The 20,159-nt window shown below is 39.6% G+C and overlaps 1 protein-coding gene across 1 annotated transcript in view; it reads right to left on the bottom strand.

Moving 5' to 3' along the window:
- Positions 1-9,358: 9,358 nt before the first annotated feature.
- Positions 9,359-20,159, bottom strand: part of FRRS1L (ferric chelate reductase 1 like) — an 84,696-nt gene continuing 73,895 nt past the window's right edge. Inside the window, exon 6 of the mRNA XM_073587756.1 lies at positions 9,359-10,677. Coding sequence (XP_073443857.1) covers positions 10,505-10,677 — 173 coding nt within the window. The 3' untranslated portion in view covers positions 9,359-10,504. The remainder of the gene's footprint in view (positions 10,678-20,159) is intronic.

Below are 20,159 nucleotides of genomic sequence, written 5' to 3'. Positions count from 1 at the left end.
GGTCTAGAGGGACGCAGCTCCTCTGTCTTGGGTCCTGCTCCTGTGACCAGATACCGTGCCTGCATTTACCTGAGGCCTGTGTCACTAACAGGTTCAGTGTTTTGTGTGTTTTTGTTGCGGCACCTCTGTGTGTGAGCAGAGCCCGCTCTGCACACTTCGGGTGAAGTTGAACCCGTGTGCATCATACAGCCATATTGCTTGTCTGTTGTTGTTACCTAGCAGTCTGTTGTTGTTACCTAGCAGCGGTTGTTACACCTACTGCACGGTTGACCCCGAGCGGTGAACGCACTTTATTATTTATATTTATTTAGTGCGTTCCGCCGTTCCTAACAGGATATTACCCATATAACAGTGTCAGCAGCAGATTACCCCCACCCATAACCGTGTGTCATGACCACATTTTTTGCTTCAATTTTATTTTCTATTTTCCTCCTCTAAAACCTAGGTGCGTCTTATGGTCCAATGCATCTTATAATTTGAAAAATATGGTAATCATGTTAGCGGTTTATATATACTTACATATACTTCTTTGAACTACAAGTTTAAACAAGTCATACAGGACATTTTATTGTAGTCATAGATCTCCTCATTATCTGCGATATTTTATATAACAGATTTAATGTATTGTCCTATGAAATAAAAGTGCCAAAACACGCATCAGGGTGGGCGCATCCTGGGGACCCTCTTCACATGTGCATGAGGTAATACAATGTTGGATGGCTTTTTGTAGGAATAATTGATTTACTATGTACGATTCAGAAATGCACAATATTACCACTATATAGTAGTAGTAGTAGATATACTACTACTGTTGCTGTCTAATACGAGCATGGAATATTTAATCAATGCACTGACATCCTATTTATGCACTTGCACTTTAGTACTTACCATATGCTACCTCAGATTTGCACGCTATCATTAATACTCTGATTGTATGAGTACTTCCATTTTTTGTATGTTGATATACCCTGTCATCACCTGTAAATATTTTTGCAATCAGTAGTGTCCCCTGTGTTGTGCCCCTTTTCTTTGGTATTGGTTCTCTGCCCCTTTCTTGTTTTATTGCATACTTTCCAATAAACTTCTATATTTTGTAATATCTGAACATTTTTTCGGTTCTTTTCTTTTGCTGTCTAATATACTGTGTATATAGGTGTGATACTGAAAGAGAATGGTCAGTCATAATATGCTGAACAGCCATGTTGTGCTAGCAGCCATCTTGGACAATCAACTAACTTTGCTAAAGAGCTAAGCTCTCCACAGAATGTGACCTCCGTGCCATTAGTAAATATGGATGAAGTCCAGGGAGACTAATTGGAACAGCTGCAAGGCACCGTGAAAGTTAATAAGTGGCATTATATGGTACTGAGTAATGTATATGTGGAATTTATATAGAAACCAGGACCATTGTTAGTGTTTAATGAATTATATTAGCTAAAAGGAACATGGAGTTCTATAGGATTATAAAGAGGTTTATCACAATACCCATTATTGTTGTCATGTTGTATTATTGTTTGCTTTGTTCTAAAATGTATACGCAGTATGTTGTTTCCTTTTGGCTATGTATAAAAGGCCCTTATAGTGTTGTCTGGTGCCAGACCATCCTCCACCCTACATGCTGCGCGTGTAGCTGCGTGCTTATCCTAACCTGTCTTCTGTATCTGCTCTGTTGGGCTTCTCTAATAAACCTCAGTCCTCTCTAATAAACCTCAGTCCCTTCTCAGTGTCTTCTCTGACTTTTGTAAATCTCTCAGGACTTTCTAACATTACTAATGCAATACACTGTACACCTAGTAGTTAGAGCACCCGGCAGGAGCCCATGAAATGTTCAAATACCATGTCACATTAGTGGAAACCAAAACAAAGTATGTTTTCTGTTTTACTACTTCAAGGTCATGTTTTTGGGAAAAAGTGATGCAGACTTGTTGCTGGAATAGCCAATGTACACGTGATTTGGCTCTAAGCACTGAGGTCCGCTATGCTACCCAAATCTGCTAGAATGTATGCCACATTCTTAGTAAAGAAAAACACAGTTTTTTGAGGCATTCAAAAATTACGAGTTTTTCATGTGGAAACCTTTCTTTTTTGGGGGGAGTTTCCTGTAGCGGTTTTGAGATCGTTTTGAAGAGCTTTAGCCTTGTTCACATATAGGATTTTTCTTGTGTTCTTCTTTTACGAGCATTTTTCATGCAAAAATTTGTGTTTTATAGTAACAGCAAATGTAATGTGATTTCTATAATTTCATTTACTTGGTACGTCTTATTTTCCTTACATATTTTACCTGTGGTTTTCTTTTTTTTTTTTTTTAAAAAAGCAGCATGCTGATTCTTTCAACGTTTTTTGCATTTTTTCCCCACTGAAATGAAAATGGCTTAGCACCAAAAAAAAATCTAATAAAAGCATCAAAAACAACGCTTAAAAATGTGTGTGAACATATCCTTCTCATTGAGCAGTACCTAGTTTGGAGAGGTTTACATCAGGATCCACTTAAAAGAAGTCACTTTTTTTCCTCCTCATACGAGCAGCAAAAGTGGATTACTTACAGAAATGAACAGGAAAAGCTTTCCAAACATTTTTAAAGCAATTTCTGAGAAGTATACGTCTTGAAAAAATTCTGTGAACAAAGCCTTGGGAATAAATATCACACTTGCCAATAGTTTTGATTTGGCCAAGACAGTTCAGTGAACGGGAGCAGTAAAGGGTGGGATTAGCAAAACCGTACCCAGAAGTGGGAATGTTGGGGCAGTAGCAAGTGGTCCTGACGGTTTGAATTAAATAAAACTTTTTATTTTAAATGGAAAAAAACACAACCTATTATAACAAAACACTATGGTCCTGATTCATCATTCGGGTTTTCTTAAGTGACTTTTCTTTATGTTCTAATATTTGATGCCATTTTTTTGCTCCAAATCCTAAAAACTGGGACGAGTGGGCTGATGCTTTTTTTCTTTTAACTGTTTTACGCTTTTTAGAGCACAAAATAGCGCAATTCTTTAAAATGTTGCACTTTGGTCTTGAAGAGCGCAAAAATAAAATTACAGTAGATTTTGAACTCCAATATGGTGATGAGGTATAATTGCACGATAGCTTAGCTTATAGGTTCTGCTGACACAACCTAAGAGGTATGACCATGCTGAACACAGAAGAGAGGGGACCTTAGCTGCGGAGTGAGGAGAGGGTAGTCATGCTGGGCACTCAAGATACCACACAGTTATATGGATTGTTTGTTAAACTAGGGCTCCAGCCTTCAAGAAACTACTACAACTCTCATCATGCAGTATGTATTTAAGATATTGAGTTTACATGTTAGGCTGGATTCAAACTTGTATTGGATCCTTGGTCAGAAGGCTCCGTTGTAAGCTCCACCATTGGAAGAAAAAGTGTAATATGAAACTACATTATTATTTGAATTATTTTTTGACTAAAATGACCAGCAGCCTATGAGAAGTTGAACGACATTGGACTACAGTTAAAGGGCCCATCTGTGTCTTTCTTGGGATGGATCCTTTTCCCCATTATGTTTTGTTTTTCTGCTCAATAATAGGAAAATAAAAAAGTAACTGTAAACACCTGTGAGAATTTGTCTCTACTCATTAGGGTATGTTCACACAGTGCAGATTCTCCCGTGGATTTTTCTACACAAAAACCGCAGCTCTTGGCCGAAATCCCAGGTGCATTTTTGCTGTGGATTTGCTGCGGTTTTTCAATGCACTTTTTCCTAGTGATTTGTGTGCGTTTTTGTAAGCTAAATAAAGATATGTTATTTAACACAAAAAAAAAGAAAGAATTGTGATGTCATTTCTGGTCCAACCTCCTCTTTTACGTTTGTTCAACCCACACTACATTACACACACAGATAGATAGATAGATAGATCGATAGATAATAGATAGATAGATAAATATGGGATAGATAGATAGATATAGGATAGATAGATATATGGATATATCTATCTAGCTATCTATCCCATATCTATCTATCTATAGATATATCCATAGATATATCTATAGATATTTCCATAGATAGATAGATATATATATAGATATTTCCATAGATATATCTATAGATATTTCCATAGATATATCTATAGACATATACATAGATTTATCTAAAGATACTGTATTTTTGCCGTGGATTTGCTGCGGTTTTTCAATGCACTTTTTCCTAGTGATTTGTGTGCGTTTTTGTAAGCTAAATAAAGATATGTTATTTAACACAAAAAAAAAGAATTGTGATGTCATTTCTGGTCCAACCTCCTCTTTTACGTTTGTTCAACCCACACTACATTACACACAGATAGATAGATAGATAGATAGATAGATAGATAGATAGATAGATAGATAGATCGATAGATAATAGATAGATAAATATGGGATAGATAGATAGATATAGGATAGATAGATGATAGATAAATATGGGATAGATAGATAGATGGATGGATAGATAGATATATGGATATATCTATCTAGCTATCTATCCCATATCTATCTATCTATAGATATATCCATAGATATTTTCATAGATATATCTATAGATATTTCCATAGATAGATAGATATATATATAGATATTTCCATAGATATATCTATAGATATATCTATAGATATTTCCATAGATATATCTATAGACATATACATAGATTTATCTAAAGATACTGTATATAGCCATATATAATTAAAAATACGGAAAAAAAAGTGGCATAGGCTCCCGCGCAATTTTCTGCGCCGGGGGGGAAAGCCGATGACCGGGAGCCAATATTTGTAGTCTAGGAAGGGGGTAGTACTCACGGCCCCTTTCCAGGCTATGAACATCAACCAGCAGCTGTCTGCATAGCCTTTACTGGCTATTAAAATAGGGGGACCCCCCCAAAAAAAATGACGTGGGGTCCCTCTATATTTTATAGCCAGAAAGGCTACGCAGACAGCTGCGGGCTGATATTCATAGCCTAGGAAGGGGCCATGGTTATTGCCCCCCCGGCTACAAATACCAGCCCGCAGCCGCCCCAGAGATGGCGCATCTATAAGATGCGCCAATTCTGGCACTTAGCCCCTTTCTTCCCACTCCCACGGGGTTAATGACACCTTGCTATTGGAATGTTACATTAAGCCCGGTTAATAATGGAGAGGCGTCAATAAGACACCGTTCAATATTAATCTTTTGAAAGGGTTGAAAAAACACACACATAAGAATAAAGTCTTTTAATGAAATAAAACACAACACGTTTTTCATCTTTTTATTTACAGTTGTGGCCAAAAGTATTGACATCCCTGCAATTCTGTCAGATAATACTCAGTTTCTTCCTGAAAATGATTGCAAACACAAATTCTTTGGTATTATTATCTTAATTTAATTTGTCTTAAATGAAAAAACACAAAAAGAATTGTCCTAAAGCCAAATTGGATATAATTCCACACCAAACATAAAAAAGAGGGTGGACAAAAGTATTGGCACTGTTCGAAAAATCATGTGATGCTTCTCTAATTTGTGTAATTAACAGCACCTGTAACTTACCTGTGGCACCTAACAGGTGTTGGCAATAACTAAATCACACTTGCAGCCAGTTGACATGGATTAAAGTTGACTCAACCTCTGTCCTGTGTCCTTGTGTGTACCACATTGAGCATGGAGAAAAGAAAGAAGACCAAAGAACTGTCTGAGGACTTGAGAAACCAAATCGTGAGGAAGCATGAGCAATCTCAAGGCTACAAGTCCATCTCCAAAGACCTGAATGTTCCTGTGTCTACCGTGCGCAGTGTCATCAAGAAGTTTAAAGCCCATGGCTAACCTCCCTAGATGTGGACGGAAAAGAAAAATTGAAAAGAGATTTCAACGCAAGATTGTGCGGATGTTGGATAAAGAACCTCGACTAACATCCAAACAAGTTCAAGCTGCCCTGCAGTCCGAGGGTACAACAGTGTCAACCCGTACTATCCGTCGGCGTCTGAATGAAAAGGGACTGTATGGTAGGAGACCCAGGAAGACCCCACTTCTTACCCCTAGACAAAAAAGCCAGGCTGGAGTTTGCCAAAACTTACCTGAAAAAGCCTAAAATGTTTTGGAAGAATGTTCTCTGGTCAGATGAGACAAAAGTAGAGCTTTTTGGGCAAAGGCATCAACATAGAGTTTTCAGGAGAAAAAAAAAGGCATTCAAAGAAAAGAACACGGTCCCTACAGTCAAACATGGCGGAGGTTCCCTGATGTTTTGGGGTTGCTTTGCTGCCTCTGGCACTGGACTGCTTGACTGTGTGCATGGCATTATGAAGTCAGAAGGCTACCAACAAATTTTGCAGCATAATGTAGGGCCCAGTGTGAGAAAGCTGGGTCTCTCTCAGAGGTCATGGGTCTTTCAGCAGGACAATGACCCAAAACACACTTCAAAAAGCACTAGAAAATGGTTTGAGAGAATGCACTGGAGACTTCTAAGGTGGCCAGCAATGAGTCCAGACCTGAATCCCATAGAACACCTGTGGAGAGATCTAAAAATGGCAGTTTGGAGAAGGCACCCTTCTAATATCAGGGACCTGGAGCAGTTTGCCAAAGAAGAATGGTCTAAAATTCCAGCAGAGCATTGTAAGAAACTCATTGATGGTTACCGGAAGTGGTTGGGCGCAGTTATTTTGGCTAAAGGTTGTGCAACCAAGTATTAGGCTGAGGGTGCCAATACTTTAGTCTGGCCCATTTTTGGAGTTTTGTGTGAAATGATCAATGTTTTGCTTTTTGCTTCATTCTCTTTTGTGTTTTTTCATTTAAGACAAATTAAATGAAGATAATAATACCAAAGATTTTGTGTTTGCAATCATTTTCAGGAAGAAACTGAGTATTATCTGACAAAATTGCAGGGGTGTCAATACTTTTGGCCACAACTGTAACTCCTAGATCCAAGCGACGCCCTCGTCTCCTAGAAAAAAACAAAAAATAATAAACCAACCGTATACTCCCTGTCCGACGCAGTCCAATTAATAACGAGGGACCCACGATGATCTCCCCTATAGAACAGTGAGATCAGGTGATGTCACTGCTCTATAGGGTCTCCCAGTGATGAACTGATAGGAGACAATGCCTCCTGCAGTCCATCACTGAGGTTACCTGAGTTCAGAGTCTCACTTTACAGCACTGCTGTGTGAGAATTGGGGTTAGGGTTATGGGACCTCTTTCCTGGCGGAGGGATACACAGCAGAGGATTACCTCCGCCTGTCATTTCAGTGCTGGAGCCCCTGGAGAGGGTCGTATCAGCTAATGTGGCAGCTCTCCACGGGAGATCGTCGTGGGACCCTTGTTATTAATTGGACTACGGCACAAAGGTAAATATAGGTTGGTTTATTATTTTATTTTTATTACAGGTGATCGATGGCTTCGGGGAATTAGGTGTGGCGGTGAGTACATACTCTAGGTTATGTGTTGTATGTTATATGTATGTTCTGTATGCTATATGCTCTGTATGTTATATGTTGTATGTTCTGTATGTTATATGTATGTTCTGTATGTTATATGTTGTATGTTCTGTATGTTATATGTATGTTCTGTATGTTCTGTATGCTATATGTTCTGTACGTTATATGTTGTTTGTTCTGTATGTTAACTATTGTAACTCTCTACTAATCGGTCTCCCTCTTAACAAACTCCCCTCTCCAATCCGTCCTGAATGCAGCAGCTAGGATCATATTCCTCACCAATCGTTATACCGATACCTCTACCTTGTGCCAGTCCTTACACTGGCTACCCATCCACTCCAGAATTCAGTATAAACTTATTACCCTCACCCACAAAGCCCTCCATGGCTCAGCACCACCCTACATCTCCTCCCTCGTCTCAGCCTACCACCCTACCCGTGCCCTCCGTTCTGCTAATGACCTGAGGTTAACATCCTCATTAATCAGAACCTCCCACTCCCGTCTCCAAGACTTTTCACGAGCCGCGCCAATTTTTTGGAATGCACTACCCAGGTTAGTACGATTAATCCTCAAACCCCACAGTTTTAAGCGTGCCTTAAAAACTAATTTGTTCAGACTGGCCTATCGCCTCAACGCATTAACGTAAATATCCCTGTGTGGCTCATTTCTAAATTTTTTACCATAACCAGGTTCCTCGCATCATGTTCTCACATGCTTTTTGCATTTAATAGCCCTCTGTGTCTGTACTGTTACATATTTAGACTGTTAACTGGTTCATGTAGCAACAGGAACACCCGATTCTTACACTAGGGAAGGTCCAAACCATAAAAACAATAAAAGCAATTGTTACCATCCACCTTTCATGTCTCCCCTTTCCCCTTATAGATTGTAAACTTGTGAGCATGGCCCTCATTCCTCTTGGTATCTGTTTTGATCTATGTGTTTATTGCTATGCTATAACGTCTATTGTCTGTACAAGTCCCCTCTATAATGTAAAGTGCTGCTTAATATGTTGGCACTATGGAAATAAAATTATTATTGTTATTATATGTTCTGAATGTTATATGTTCTGTATGTTATATGTTGTATGTTCTATATGTTATATGGTTTTTTTTTACAATCAACATATTAGCCGGATGATGGGACGACTACTACTGTCCCATCATTGGCTAATTTGTCACTCACTGTCAGGGTAGCAGGCATAGCCCGATGGGACTTGTAGTCCCACCGGATGATGTCTGCATACACACAAACACACATACACATACAGCACCACAGACCCCCCCCGCACACCCGCTGGACAGACCGATGACCCACGGCCAGCCCCGCAGCCCACCCGCAAGACCCCGCCAGACCCCGTCAGCCCGATGACCCCCACACAGACCCCCCCCGACAGCCCGATGAGCCCCGCAGACCCCCGCACACATACAGCCCACACACACATACCTGCACAGTCACCGCCCACACACAGACATGCACAGTCACCGCCCACACTCCACCCACTCTTCAACCCTCCCTACCTGCGGTTTTGCTGCAGATCAATGCAAGTCAATGGGTGCGGAAACGCTGCAGATCCACCCAAAGAATCGACATGCTGCGCAAATGAACCCGCAGCTAATCCGCGCTGATTTTTCAGCAGCATGTGCACAGCAGTTATTAATTTCCATTGCCTAAAAGTGTACTGTACATGACTTGTGGATCTGCAGCGGATCTGCAGAGGCAAATCTGCTGCGGATCCGCGGGAGAATCCGCACTGTGTGAACATACCCTGAGCCTGTAAATTACCTAGCCTGGGGACAAGGCAGAGCTATTCTCCCTTATGCACAGCACATTTCTGTATTATATATGTAAAACATATATTTATGACATTATTTTGATCTTGTTACTTAGTGTACTATGCATGTTTTCATTAAATACTTTTGCCAGCATTCTAGATACTTTTTAGGGCAGTTGTTTTCAAGATATTTCACTGTAATGTAATATTTTTTTATTATTTACTTGAGAACAAAGCATTTTCTGGCACATTTCTATGACAATCATACAAACAATAGCAGAACACTGGGCAGAGATTTCCAGAATCTGATAAAAAAACCAACTTAATTTCTGTTGGAATTCTGTTTCACCTGGAGCCTGAGGAGGTGTCATTGGACCTAAGGTATGACGGATTAACCCCTACACAGTCCTAGACCCATCCTAGACCATTGGGTGCTTTTACATAAACCCTAACTTTGTCTTAGACCACCAGGAATACTGGCATTAACACTTTCCCTGCCAGAGACCACCAATGACACTGAAATTAAACTCTTATCTGCAACATATTACCTGGATTTCATACATGAACCACTTTATTGCCCTAGACCTCCAGAGAGGAGCCTATTAGCCTCTTTACCATCAGTGATACAAACCATGAACCTTTCTCTGCTTATACTATCAGGGTCCCAAGCATTAACTCCTTCTTGCTATTGACTTGAAGGGATATTAACATTTTACGCTTATCTGTTCTAGACCCTTTGCATATTATCATGAAGTAATTACGAAACCTAGCTAGATGAATATCTGAAATACTTTCACATAACCCTAACCCATACAACATGTTGGAGAACAAAAAATAATCTATAATGACTTCAACAAACCACTGTTTGTAAACTGAAAGTTAATAGTTTGTTATAAATGTAGCAGATGAGATAATGTTATTCTGCATAGTCCATTTTGTACATCTGCATGTGGAGGAACCAGTTACAGTAGGTTAGGGTTATAGAGGGTATTGTGATTTGGAAACCTTAAAGATATGCAGTTTTAAAAGATCCCCCCATGAAAGCTGCCATAGCTGCCACAAGTAACCTGCATTACAGCGATACCTTAAGTAAAACACAGTGTTAACACTGGTTTAAGCATCTGACATTGTTCTGAATCTTGGCACATTATTAATGATTATATAGCCATCACATTAGTTTCATCAATACCTTCTTCGTCTGTAAAATTTTAAGTCACTACTGGATTAACATATAACATATTGCATGTTGTTCCAGCAGAAAATGACATATATGTCAAGCACAAGAGAGAGCACAATAAGTCCATATATCCCGTGTCACATCAAAAGGTTAACAAATGCAGCCTTACGGGGTTCCCATTAGCAGATAAAAGGTCAACGCAACGATCAGAAGAAGGCAAAAAGGAGAGGAGAAGGTCTGGTAGGCTGCTGAAGGCATGAAAATATCTTCATATCGGTAAATGCTGACTACATGCTCTGAAACCGGAGGCGAGTCAATATCATGCCGTGTTATTGAGCCTGAAAAAAATGGGAAATGGGTTTTTAGATAAAAGTACTAGAAACAGTATAATTAGCACCCATACATTTTTAGCAAAGCAACACAGTGATGTTTTATGAACCTCGACAATAGAACACTATATAGTAATAGTAAAGTGCTGCAAAATATATTACCGCTACAGAAATAAGAATTATTATTATTATTAAGCTGTTTTTTAGCCATTTACAGCATGTTCATAAAATATTTCAAGCTCAGTAAAAATGTAACAAAAAACACAAAAGCAGTTCCAGATGCATTATCTGAATAAGCTGTCATTTGTCTAGCTCAGAAATAACACCACTAATTCTGTTCATTTTATGGTTGATATCCTGCAATTTCCAAAAGTTTTCCCATCTGCATATTCTATCACCAAGTTTAGTTGTCTGAGCTAGTGGGTGGAGGCTATGTCCCCATACACAGTACACAGAGGAATCCTGCTCTTCTGTATCTATGGAGATTTTTAATGATCTAAATATAAAAGATGTAAAGCAAGAGGAGTCTCAAAAATGTATACAGGTTTATTATACAAAAACAGATCCTGCACAGAGATTCCTAAAAACACCCTTAACGACCGCCGATACGCCTTTTAACGGCGGTAATTAAGGCCACTTAAACCACAGCGCCGTTAATTCACGGCGCTTTGGAGAAAGTAAATAGCACCCCCCAGTGTCAGATTTTTTCCAGGGTCTCGGCTGCCGGGGGTAGCCGAGACCCCAGAGAACATGAATCGGGTCGTTTTTTACCAACCCCCCTTTTGCAATCGCAGTTATTAACCCTATAACGGTGATCGCAAAAAAAAACCGCGATTTTGCAATTTCTCTTTCCTCTGATGTGATCGCACATCAGAGCAGAGAGAAATAGGGTGCTCACCACACATCTAGATAAGCTCCTTGGGGGGTCTAGTTTCCAAAATGGGGTCACTTGTGGGGGTTTATACTGTTTAGGCACATCAGGGGTTCTGCAAACGCAACATGACGCCCGCAGACCATTCCATCAAAGTCTGCATTCCAAAATGGAGCTCCTTCTCTTCCGAGCTCTCCCATGCGCCCAAACAGTGGTTTCCCCCCACAAATGGGGTATCAGCATACTCAGGACAAATTGCACAACAACTTTGGGGGTCCAATTTCTCCTGTTACCCTTTGGAAAATAAAAAAGAGCGGGCTAAAAAAATCATTTTTGAGGAAAAAAAATGCTTTTTTATTTTCATGGCTCTGCGTTTATAAACTTCTGTGAAGCACTTGGGGGTTCAAAGTGCTCACCACATATCTAGATAAGCTCCTTCGGGGGTCTAGTTTCCTAGAAGGCATCACTTGTGGGGGGTTTATACTGTTTAGGCACATCAAGGGCTCTGCAAACGCAACATGACGCCTGCAGACCATTCCATCAAAGTCTGAATTCCAAAATGGCACTCCTTCCCTTCCGAGCTCTCCCATGCGCCCAAACAGTGGTTCCCCCCCACATATGGGGTATCAGCATACTCAGGACAAATTGCACAACAACTTTTGTGGTCCAATTTCTCCTGTTACCCTTAGGAAAATAAAAAATAATGGGCTAAAAAATCATTTTTGAGGAAAAAAAGTGATCATTTTATTTTCACTGCTCTGCGTTATAAACTTCTGTGAAGCACTTGGGGTTTCAAAGTGCTCATCGCATATCTAGATAAGTTCCTTAAGGGGTCTAGTTTCCAAAATAGTGTCACTTGTGGTTTTTTTTCACTGTTTAGGCACACCAGGGGCCAAAAGCGACATGGCGTCCAATCTTAATTCCAGCCAATTCTGCATTGAAAAAGTCAAACGGTACTCCTTCCCTTCTGAGCTCTGCCATGCGCCCAAACAGTGGTTTACCCCAACATATGGGGTATCAACGTACTCAGGACAAATCACACAACAACTGTGGGGGTATGATTTCTCCTGTTATCCTTGTAAAAATAAAAATTTTGGAGCGAAAAGATCATTTTTGTTGAAAAAAAATGATTTTTTTATTTTCATGGCTCTACGTTATAAACTTCTGTGAAGCACTTGAAGGTTCAAAGTGCTCATCACACACCTAGAAAAGTTCCTTAATGGGTCTAGTTTCCAAAATGGGGTGACTTGTTGGGGGTTTCCACTGTTTAGGAACATCAGGGGCTCTCCGAACGCAATATGACATCCGATCTCAATTCCAGCCAATTCTGCGTTGAAAAAGTCAAACGGCGCTCCCTCCCTTGCGAGCTATGCCGTGCGCTGAAAAAGTGGTTTACCCCCACATTTTGGGTATCAGCGTATTCAGGAGAAAGTGCTCAACAAATTTTGTGGTTCATTATCCCTTTTAACACTTGTGAAAATAAAAAAAATTGGTTCTGAAGTAAATTTTTTTGCAAAAAAAAGTTAAATGTTAATTTTTTCCTTCCACATTGCTTTAGTTCCTGTGAAGCACGTAAAGGGTTAATAAGCTTCATGAATGTGGTTTTGAGCACCTTGAGGGGTCTAGTTTTTAGAATGGTGTCACTTTTGGGTATTTTCTGTCATGTACACCACTCAAAATGACTTTAAATATGATGTAGTCCCTAAAAAAAATGGTTTTGTAAATTTTGTTGTGAAAATGAGAAATCAGTCAACTTTTAACCCTTATAACTTCCTAACAAAAAAAAATTTTGTTTCCAAAATTGTGCTGATGTAAAGTAGACATGTGGGAAATGTTATTTATTAAGAAATTTGTGTGATACAGCTCTCTGATTTAAGGGCATAAAAATGTAAAGTTTTAAAATTGCAAAATTTTTGCCATATTTCAGTTTTTTTCATAAATAAACACAAGACATATCGAAGAAATTTTACCACTAACATGAAGTACAATATGTTATAAAAAAAACATTCTCAGAATCAGCGGGATCCGTTAAAGCGTTTCAGAGTTATAACCTCATAAAGTGACAGTGGTCAGAATTGTAAAAATTGGCCTGGTCATTAAGCTGCAAACTGGCTCTGTCACTAAGAGGTTAATAAACACCCATTGGTACAATGTAAAAAAGGGCAAGTCTGAGATAGGCCAAGGACCCTAGCCCCACTATGATACATATAATACCTGATTCAAGCTAAATAAGAAAAACAATCAAAGATTACAAAACACTGAACGATAATCACAGATTAAATAGCAAGATGCAAAGTGCAATTAGAAGCATACATATATGCATACAATTTGTACAAAAGATCATTTTAAATTTTAAATCTTATATGAAACTGTGCACCAAAATCTCCAAAAGCGTACCCTAAATACACATATGGCCACAAATCATAGACACAAATAACAACAGTTTGTACCATACATGAAAATTATAATGCTGCATATACACTAAATAGAAAACTACTATGGACTACAGAGCAGGAGGAGGAAGCAGCAGTGCTCAATGCCAGGCAGGAACTGAAAAAGCAAATCAGATTTTAGGGTGTGTAAAAAGATAAAAAGAATGCAGTGATCCCAATGTACTATTACCTCACTACAAATCATTCAGTTTTGAGCTCCACATTTTAAAAAGGATATTGGAAAGCAAGAGTCAGTTTAAGGCTATGTGCCCACGGTGCGTGTTAAAACGCACACCAAAAACCGGACTCCTTCCCAGAAATCGCGTGTTTTTTCAGCGCGATTTCACCGCGATTTTACCGCGATTTTCGTGTGCGATATTCAAGCACTTTCCAAGCGATTTGAAGCATCGCTTGGAAAGTGATTGCCAGGTTGGTCACACTCGTCAAACATAGTGTTTGACAAGTGTGACCAGGTTTTTACTATTGAGGCCGCCTATGCGGCATCAATAGTAAAAGATAGAATGTTAAAATGCTAAAAAAAATAAAAAAATCGGTGTATATTTACCTTCCGGCGTCCCGCGCTGCATTCCCGGGCCACAGCGTTCCCAGTAATGCCTTGCGAGACCTGTGATGACGTAGTCTCGCGTTGCTATAGCGATCTCGCGAGACCGCTAGTCACGCGAGACTACGTCATCACTGGACCGTGCCGCAAGGCATTACTGGGAACGCTGAGGCCGGAATGCAGCGCGGGACGCCGGAAGGTAAATATACCCCGATTTTTTATTTTGTATTCTTTTTTTTACAGTGGTATGGTACCCAGGGCCTGGAGGACAGTCTCCTCTCCTCCACACCGTGGGTAGCAACTGCACATGAGATGCTTAACTTCCCGCATGGTGGGCATAGCCACATGCGGGCAAGTAAGCGATTCTCATGCATTCCTATGGGTGCGGAATCGCGGCAATTCTTTGTGATTCCGCACAAAAGAATGAGCATGCAGCGATTTTTTCCGTGATGCGATTCCGCCGCGGAAAAAGGCGCAGCATTAGCACAGCATGTGCGGAATGCCATAGGAATGCATGGGGGGCGTTCTGTACACGATTTTTAAACATTTTCGCTGCGTTTTCGCGCCGAAAATCGCGGCAAAAACGCTTAAAAATCGCTACGTGGGCACACAGCCTTAAAGTAGATTATTAAATGAAATGGAAGGTCTCTTCTAACATGAGACTTTTGAAAAACTAGGCTTGTTTAGCTTTGATAAAAGACACCTCTGAGGTGATATCATTTATACAGTGGGGAAAAAAAGTATTTAGTCAGTCAGCAATAGTGCAAGTTCCACCACTTAAAAAGATGAGAGGCGTCTGTAATTTACATCATAGGTAGACCTCAACTATGGGAGACAAACTGTGAAAAAAAAATCCAGAAAATCACATTGTCTGTTTTTTTTCATTTTATTTGCATATTATGGTGGAAAATAAGTATTTGGTCAGAAACAAGCAATCAAGATTTCTGGCTCTCACAGACCTGTAACTTCTTCTTTAAGAGTCTCCTCTTTCCTCCACTCATTACCTGTAGTAATGGCACCTGTTTAAACTTGTTATCAGTATAAAAAGACACCTGTGCCCACCCTCAAACAGTCTGACTCCAAACTCCACTATGGTGAAGACCAAAGAGCTGTCAAAGGACACCAGAAACAAAATTGTAGCCCTGCACCAGGCTGGGAAGACTGAATCTGCAATAGCCAACCAGCTTGGAGTGAAGAAATCAACTGTGGGAGCAATAATTAGAAAATGGAAGACATACAAGACCACTGATAATCTCCCTCGATCTGGTGCTCCACGCAAAATCCCACCCCGTGGGGTCAGAATGATCACAAGAACGGTGAGCAAAAATCCCAGAACCACGCGGGGGGACCTAGTGAATGAACTGCAGAGAGCTGGGACCAATGTAACAAGGCCTACCATAAGTAACACACTACGCCACCATGGACTCAGATCCTGCAGTGCCAGACGTGTCCCACTGCTTAAGCCTGTACATGTCCGGGCCCGTCTGAAGTTTGCTAGAGAGCATTTGGATGATCCAGAGGAGTTTTGGGAGAATGTCCTATGGTCTGATGAAACCAAACTGGAACTGTTTGGTAGAAACACAACTTGTCGTGTTTGGAGGAAAAAGAATACTGAGTTGCATCCATCAAACACCATACCTACTGTAAAGCATGGTGGTGGAAACATCATGCTTTGGGGCTGTTTCTCTGCAAAGGGGCCAGGACGACTGATCCGGGTACATGAAAGAATGAATGGGGCCATGTATCGTGAGATTTTGAGTGCAAACCTCCTTCCATCAGCAAGGGCATTGAAGATGAAACGTGGCTGGGTCTTTCAACATGACAATGATCCAAAGCACACCGCCAGGGCAACGAAGGAGTGGCTTCGTAAGAAGCATTTCAAGGTCCTGGAGTGGCCTAGCCAGTCTCCAGATCTCAACCCTATAGAAAACCTTTGGAGGGAGTTGAAAGTCGGTGTTGCCAAGCGAAAAGCCAAAAACATCACTGCTCTAGAGGAGATCTGCATGGAGGAATGGGCCAACATACCAACAACAGTGTGTGGCAACCTTGTGAAGACTTACAGAAAACGTTTGACCTCTGTCATTGCCAACAAAGGATATATCACAAAGTATTGAGATGAAATTTTGTTTCTGACCAAATACTTATTTTCCACCATAATATGCAAATAAAATGAAAAAAAAACCAGACAATGTGATTTTCTGGATTTTTTTTTCTCAGTTTGTCTCCCATAGTTGAGGTCTACCTATGATGTAAATTACAGACGTCTCTCATCTTTTTAAGTGGTGGAACTTGCACTATTGCTGACTGACTAAATACTTTTTTTCCCCACTGTATGTATAAACGTAATGTATGTAATTCTCTGTTTAAAAAGCAATGGGCCTACAGTCAATCCATATATATATATATATATATATATAGTTGTGGCCAAAAGCATTGACACCCCTGCAATTCTGTAAGATAATACTCAGTTTCTTCCTGAAAATGATTGCAAACACAAATTCTTTGGTATTATTATCTTCATTTAATTTGTCTTAAATGAAAAAACACAAAAAGAATTGTCCTAAAGCCAAATTGGATATAATTCCACACCAAACATAAAGGGACACATGTCAGATTTGAAAACTGGGGTTCTATCAGGAAGGTCAAAATGGCTTCAGCAGTACAGGTATGGAGAAGGGGATGTCTAAAAAAGGCAACCCTGTTGTGAACTCTCTCTCTGGCTTCCCTCTGGTGATTACTGAAGATAGTGGAGCTGGTCAGATTGAGAGTTCTCTTTCTGGGCTCCCTCTGGTGGTTACTGGAGGTAGTGGAGCTGATCTGATTGACAGAGGCTTGCCACCTGATAATGAGGAAGACGATTGGAGATCTGGGGTTTCTGATTGGGATTTAAGACAGCTGACTCCCTCTATCCCTGCTGGTGATTTTTTCTCTGTGCCTCCTGAGGTCTGATGTCTCCTGCTCTTTCCCTGCATGTTCAGCTAAGTGGTTCATTTGCTATTCTGTTTGCATTTGATCTGGTTTTGTTTATTTCTGCTTTGCGCGGGTCAGCTAGCTCCGGCTGGGGCTGTGCTGAATCACCGCCCATATGTTACTGCATGTGCCAGTTTGCTTTGTCCCCTTTTATATTGGTCTCTTTTTGCTTTCAAAATATACCAGAGTGCTGATATAGTGGGGGCGAAGTCGTGCAACTTCAGTGTTTTTGTGCATCAGACATGTTGGACTTTTTTCAGGGTTTTTTGCGTGATTGCAGACAGTGTCTTTCCCTTCCTGTCCTGTCTAGTCAGTGTGGGCCCCATCGTTTGCTCAGTCTATTTTTCTGCCTGCGTTTGTGTTTTCATCTTGTCTCACCGACAATATATTTGGGGGCTATCTATTCCTTTGGGGTCTGCTCTGAGGCAGTTTAGATTTCATAGGAAAAAGCAATTAGTTCCAGCTGCGTGTAAAAAATTTCTTCTTTATTTCAACATTAAAATTATGTCATCTTCATAGTATGCCATACACACGGACACGGCAACGCGTTTCGATCTGTAAGATCTTTGTCAGAGCCATAGAGATACACTGATCTCAGCTGCATATATACTGCATTTGATCCAATGACATGCACAAAAACAATCACATGACAATTAACTCATTAAAATTACATAGCAATGTACAAAATAAATTAAAATACATGTTGCAAAAGAAAAATATTTATCTTTTCAACAATAATGAAGCATTAGGTAATTTCGTTTATTTAAACCATTCGGGGATCGGACATCTAGGTGATAAATCCAAAAAGCCTCTCTTGTTAACAGGCGTCGCTTTGAATCTCCGCCGCGGAAAGGAATTTTAACCTGTTCTATTCCTTGCACTTTAAAACTCGAGATGTTTCTAGCATGGTGCCTAATGAAATGCTGCGACACAGCTGATATATTACGATTCATGTTATTCGTATTTTCAATATCATGTAGATGTTCCCTAATGCGCATCTTCATTTTTCTAGATGTACACCCTATATATGACAATTTGCAAATGGTGCAATCTATCTTGTATATTACATTAGTTGAATTACAATTAATATATTGTTTTATGGTATATTGCACTTTATTTGCCGCATCAGAAATTTTTTTTGTAACATTTGCATATCTACATGTTTTGCATTTTGTAGCTCCACATCTGAAAAAACCATTACAGGTTAACCAGGTTTTATTAGTTGTATTTTTAAGAGAAAATAAATTAGGTGATAATTTGTCTCCCAATGTAGGAGCTCTTCTCGATACTATATTAATACCTGGCTTTAATATATCTGCCAATTTACTATCTTCATATAAAATGGGCAAATATCTATTAATGATTCCCTTGATTTGTGGAAATTGGCGACTGAACTGAAAACAAATATACGGTTTCTTTCCAATAACTGTCTCATTTGCGTTGCCACCAGAAAAAATCATTTCATTACATTTTTTATTTTTTACTATTTGTTGTGCTCGATTCAAAGACCAATCTGGATACATGCGATTTTTTAATTTTTTCTTTACATGTTCCAGTTCACTATCTAGATTGCTCTCTTCACTACAATTACGTTTAACCCTTGTGAGTTCTCCTACTGGTATTGCTTTAAGGGTATGTTTATTGTGACTGCTGGTTGCATGTAAAATAGTATTCCCACTATAGGGTTTATGATGTGTTTTCGTAGAGATTATTTCCCCCTCAACACCAAATAAATCCAAATCCAAAAAAGATATATGTTCCATATTATGTTCATGCGTAAATTTAATATTATATTGGTTAGAATTTACATATGACATAAAGGCAGGTATGGCAGATACATCTCCATCCCAAATTAATAGGGTATCATCGATATATCTGCCATACCATGCCACCTGTCCATAAAAAGGATTGGAATCTGAGAAAATGAATTCATATTCCCAAAACGACATAACCAGATTTGCAAGGGACGGTGAAAATTTTGCTCCCATGGCTACTCCCTTCAACTGTAAATAATAACACTGGTTGAAGGAGAAAAAATTATGTGACATCAAAAATATTACTACTTGCAAGATATAATTGATTAAATCCATAGAGTAGTTACTAAACCTTTTTAAATGAAATTGCAAAGCTCTTATTGCTAAATCATGAGGGATACATGTATATAATGATACTACATCGCAACTCAGCCATGAATATGATGACAACCACATCTTATTAGAGAACATTTGTAACACCTGTTTAGAATCTCTAATATAGCCAGGCATCCTCTGTACAAGGGGTTGCAACAATGTGTCGACCCATTGTGACAAATGCTCATGTGCTGAACCGATGCCTGAGACAATCGGTCGCATAGGAGGAATGCCGCAGCCTTTGTGTATTTTGGGTACTCCATATATGATTGGAAGCACCGGTTTTTTCACTTGCAGATATTCTGCCTGTTTTTTAGTAATAACTCCTATCTCCAAACCTTCCATGATAATTTGATTAGTTTTATCCCTAAATTGTTCTAAAGGGTTATAATCCAGTTTCCTGTATGTCAATTCATCTGACAATAACTCAATCATTTTATCATAATAATCTCTAGAATCTAGAACCACAACTACCCCACCTTTATCTGACATTTTTATAACAATATCTGTCATTGATTTTAATTCTC

The sequence above is a fragment of the Dendrobates tinctorius genome, unplaced genomic scaffold, assembly GCF_039654945.1.
Source record: "Dendrobates tinctorius isolate UK_male_01 unplaced genomic scaffold, ASM3965494v1 ptg000102l, whole genome shotgun sequence".
NCBI classification, from domain to species: domain Eukaryota; kingdom Metazoa; phylum Chordata; class Amphibia; order Anura; family Dendrobatidae; genus Dendrobates; species Dendrobates tinctorius.
The sequence above is the reverse complement of the archived record's forward strand: the minus strand, read 5'-3'. Positions and strand labels throughout refer to the sequence as shown.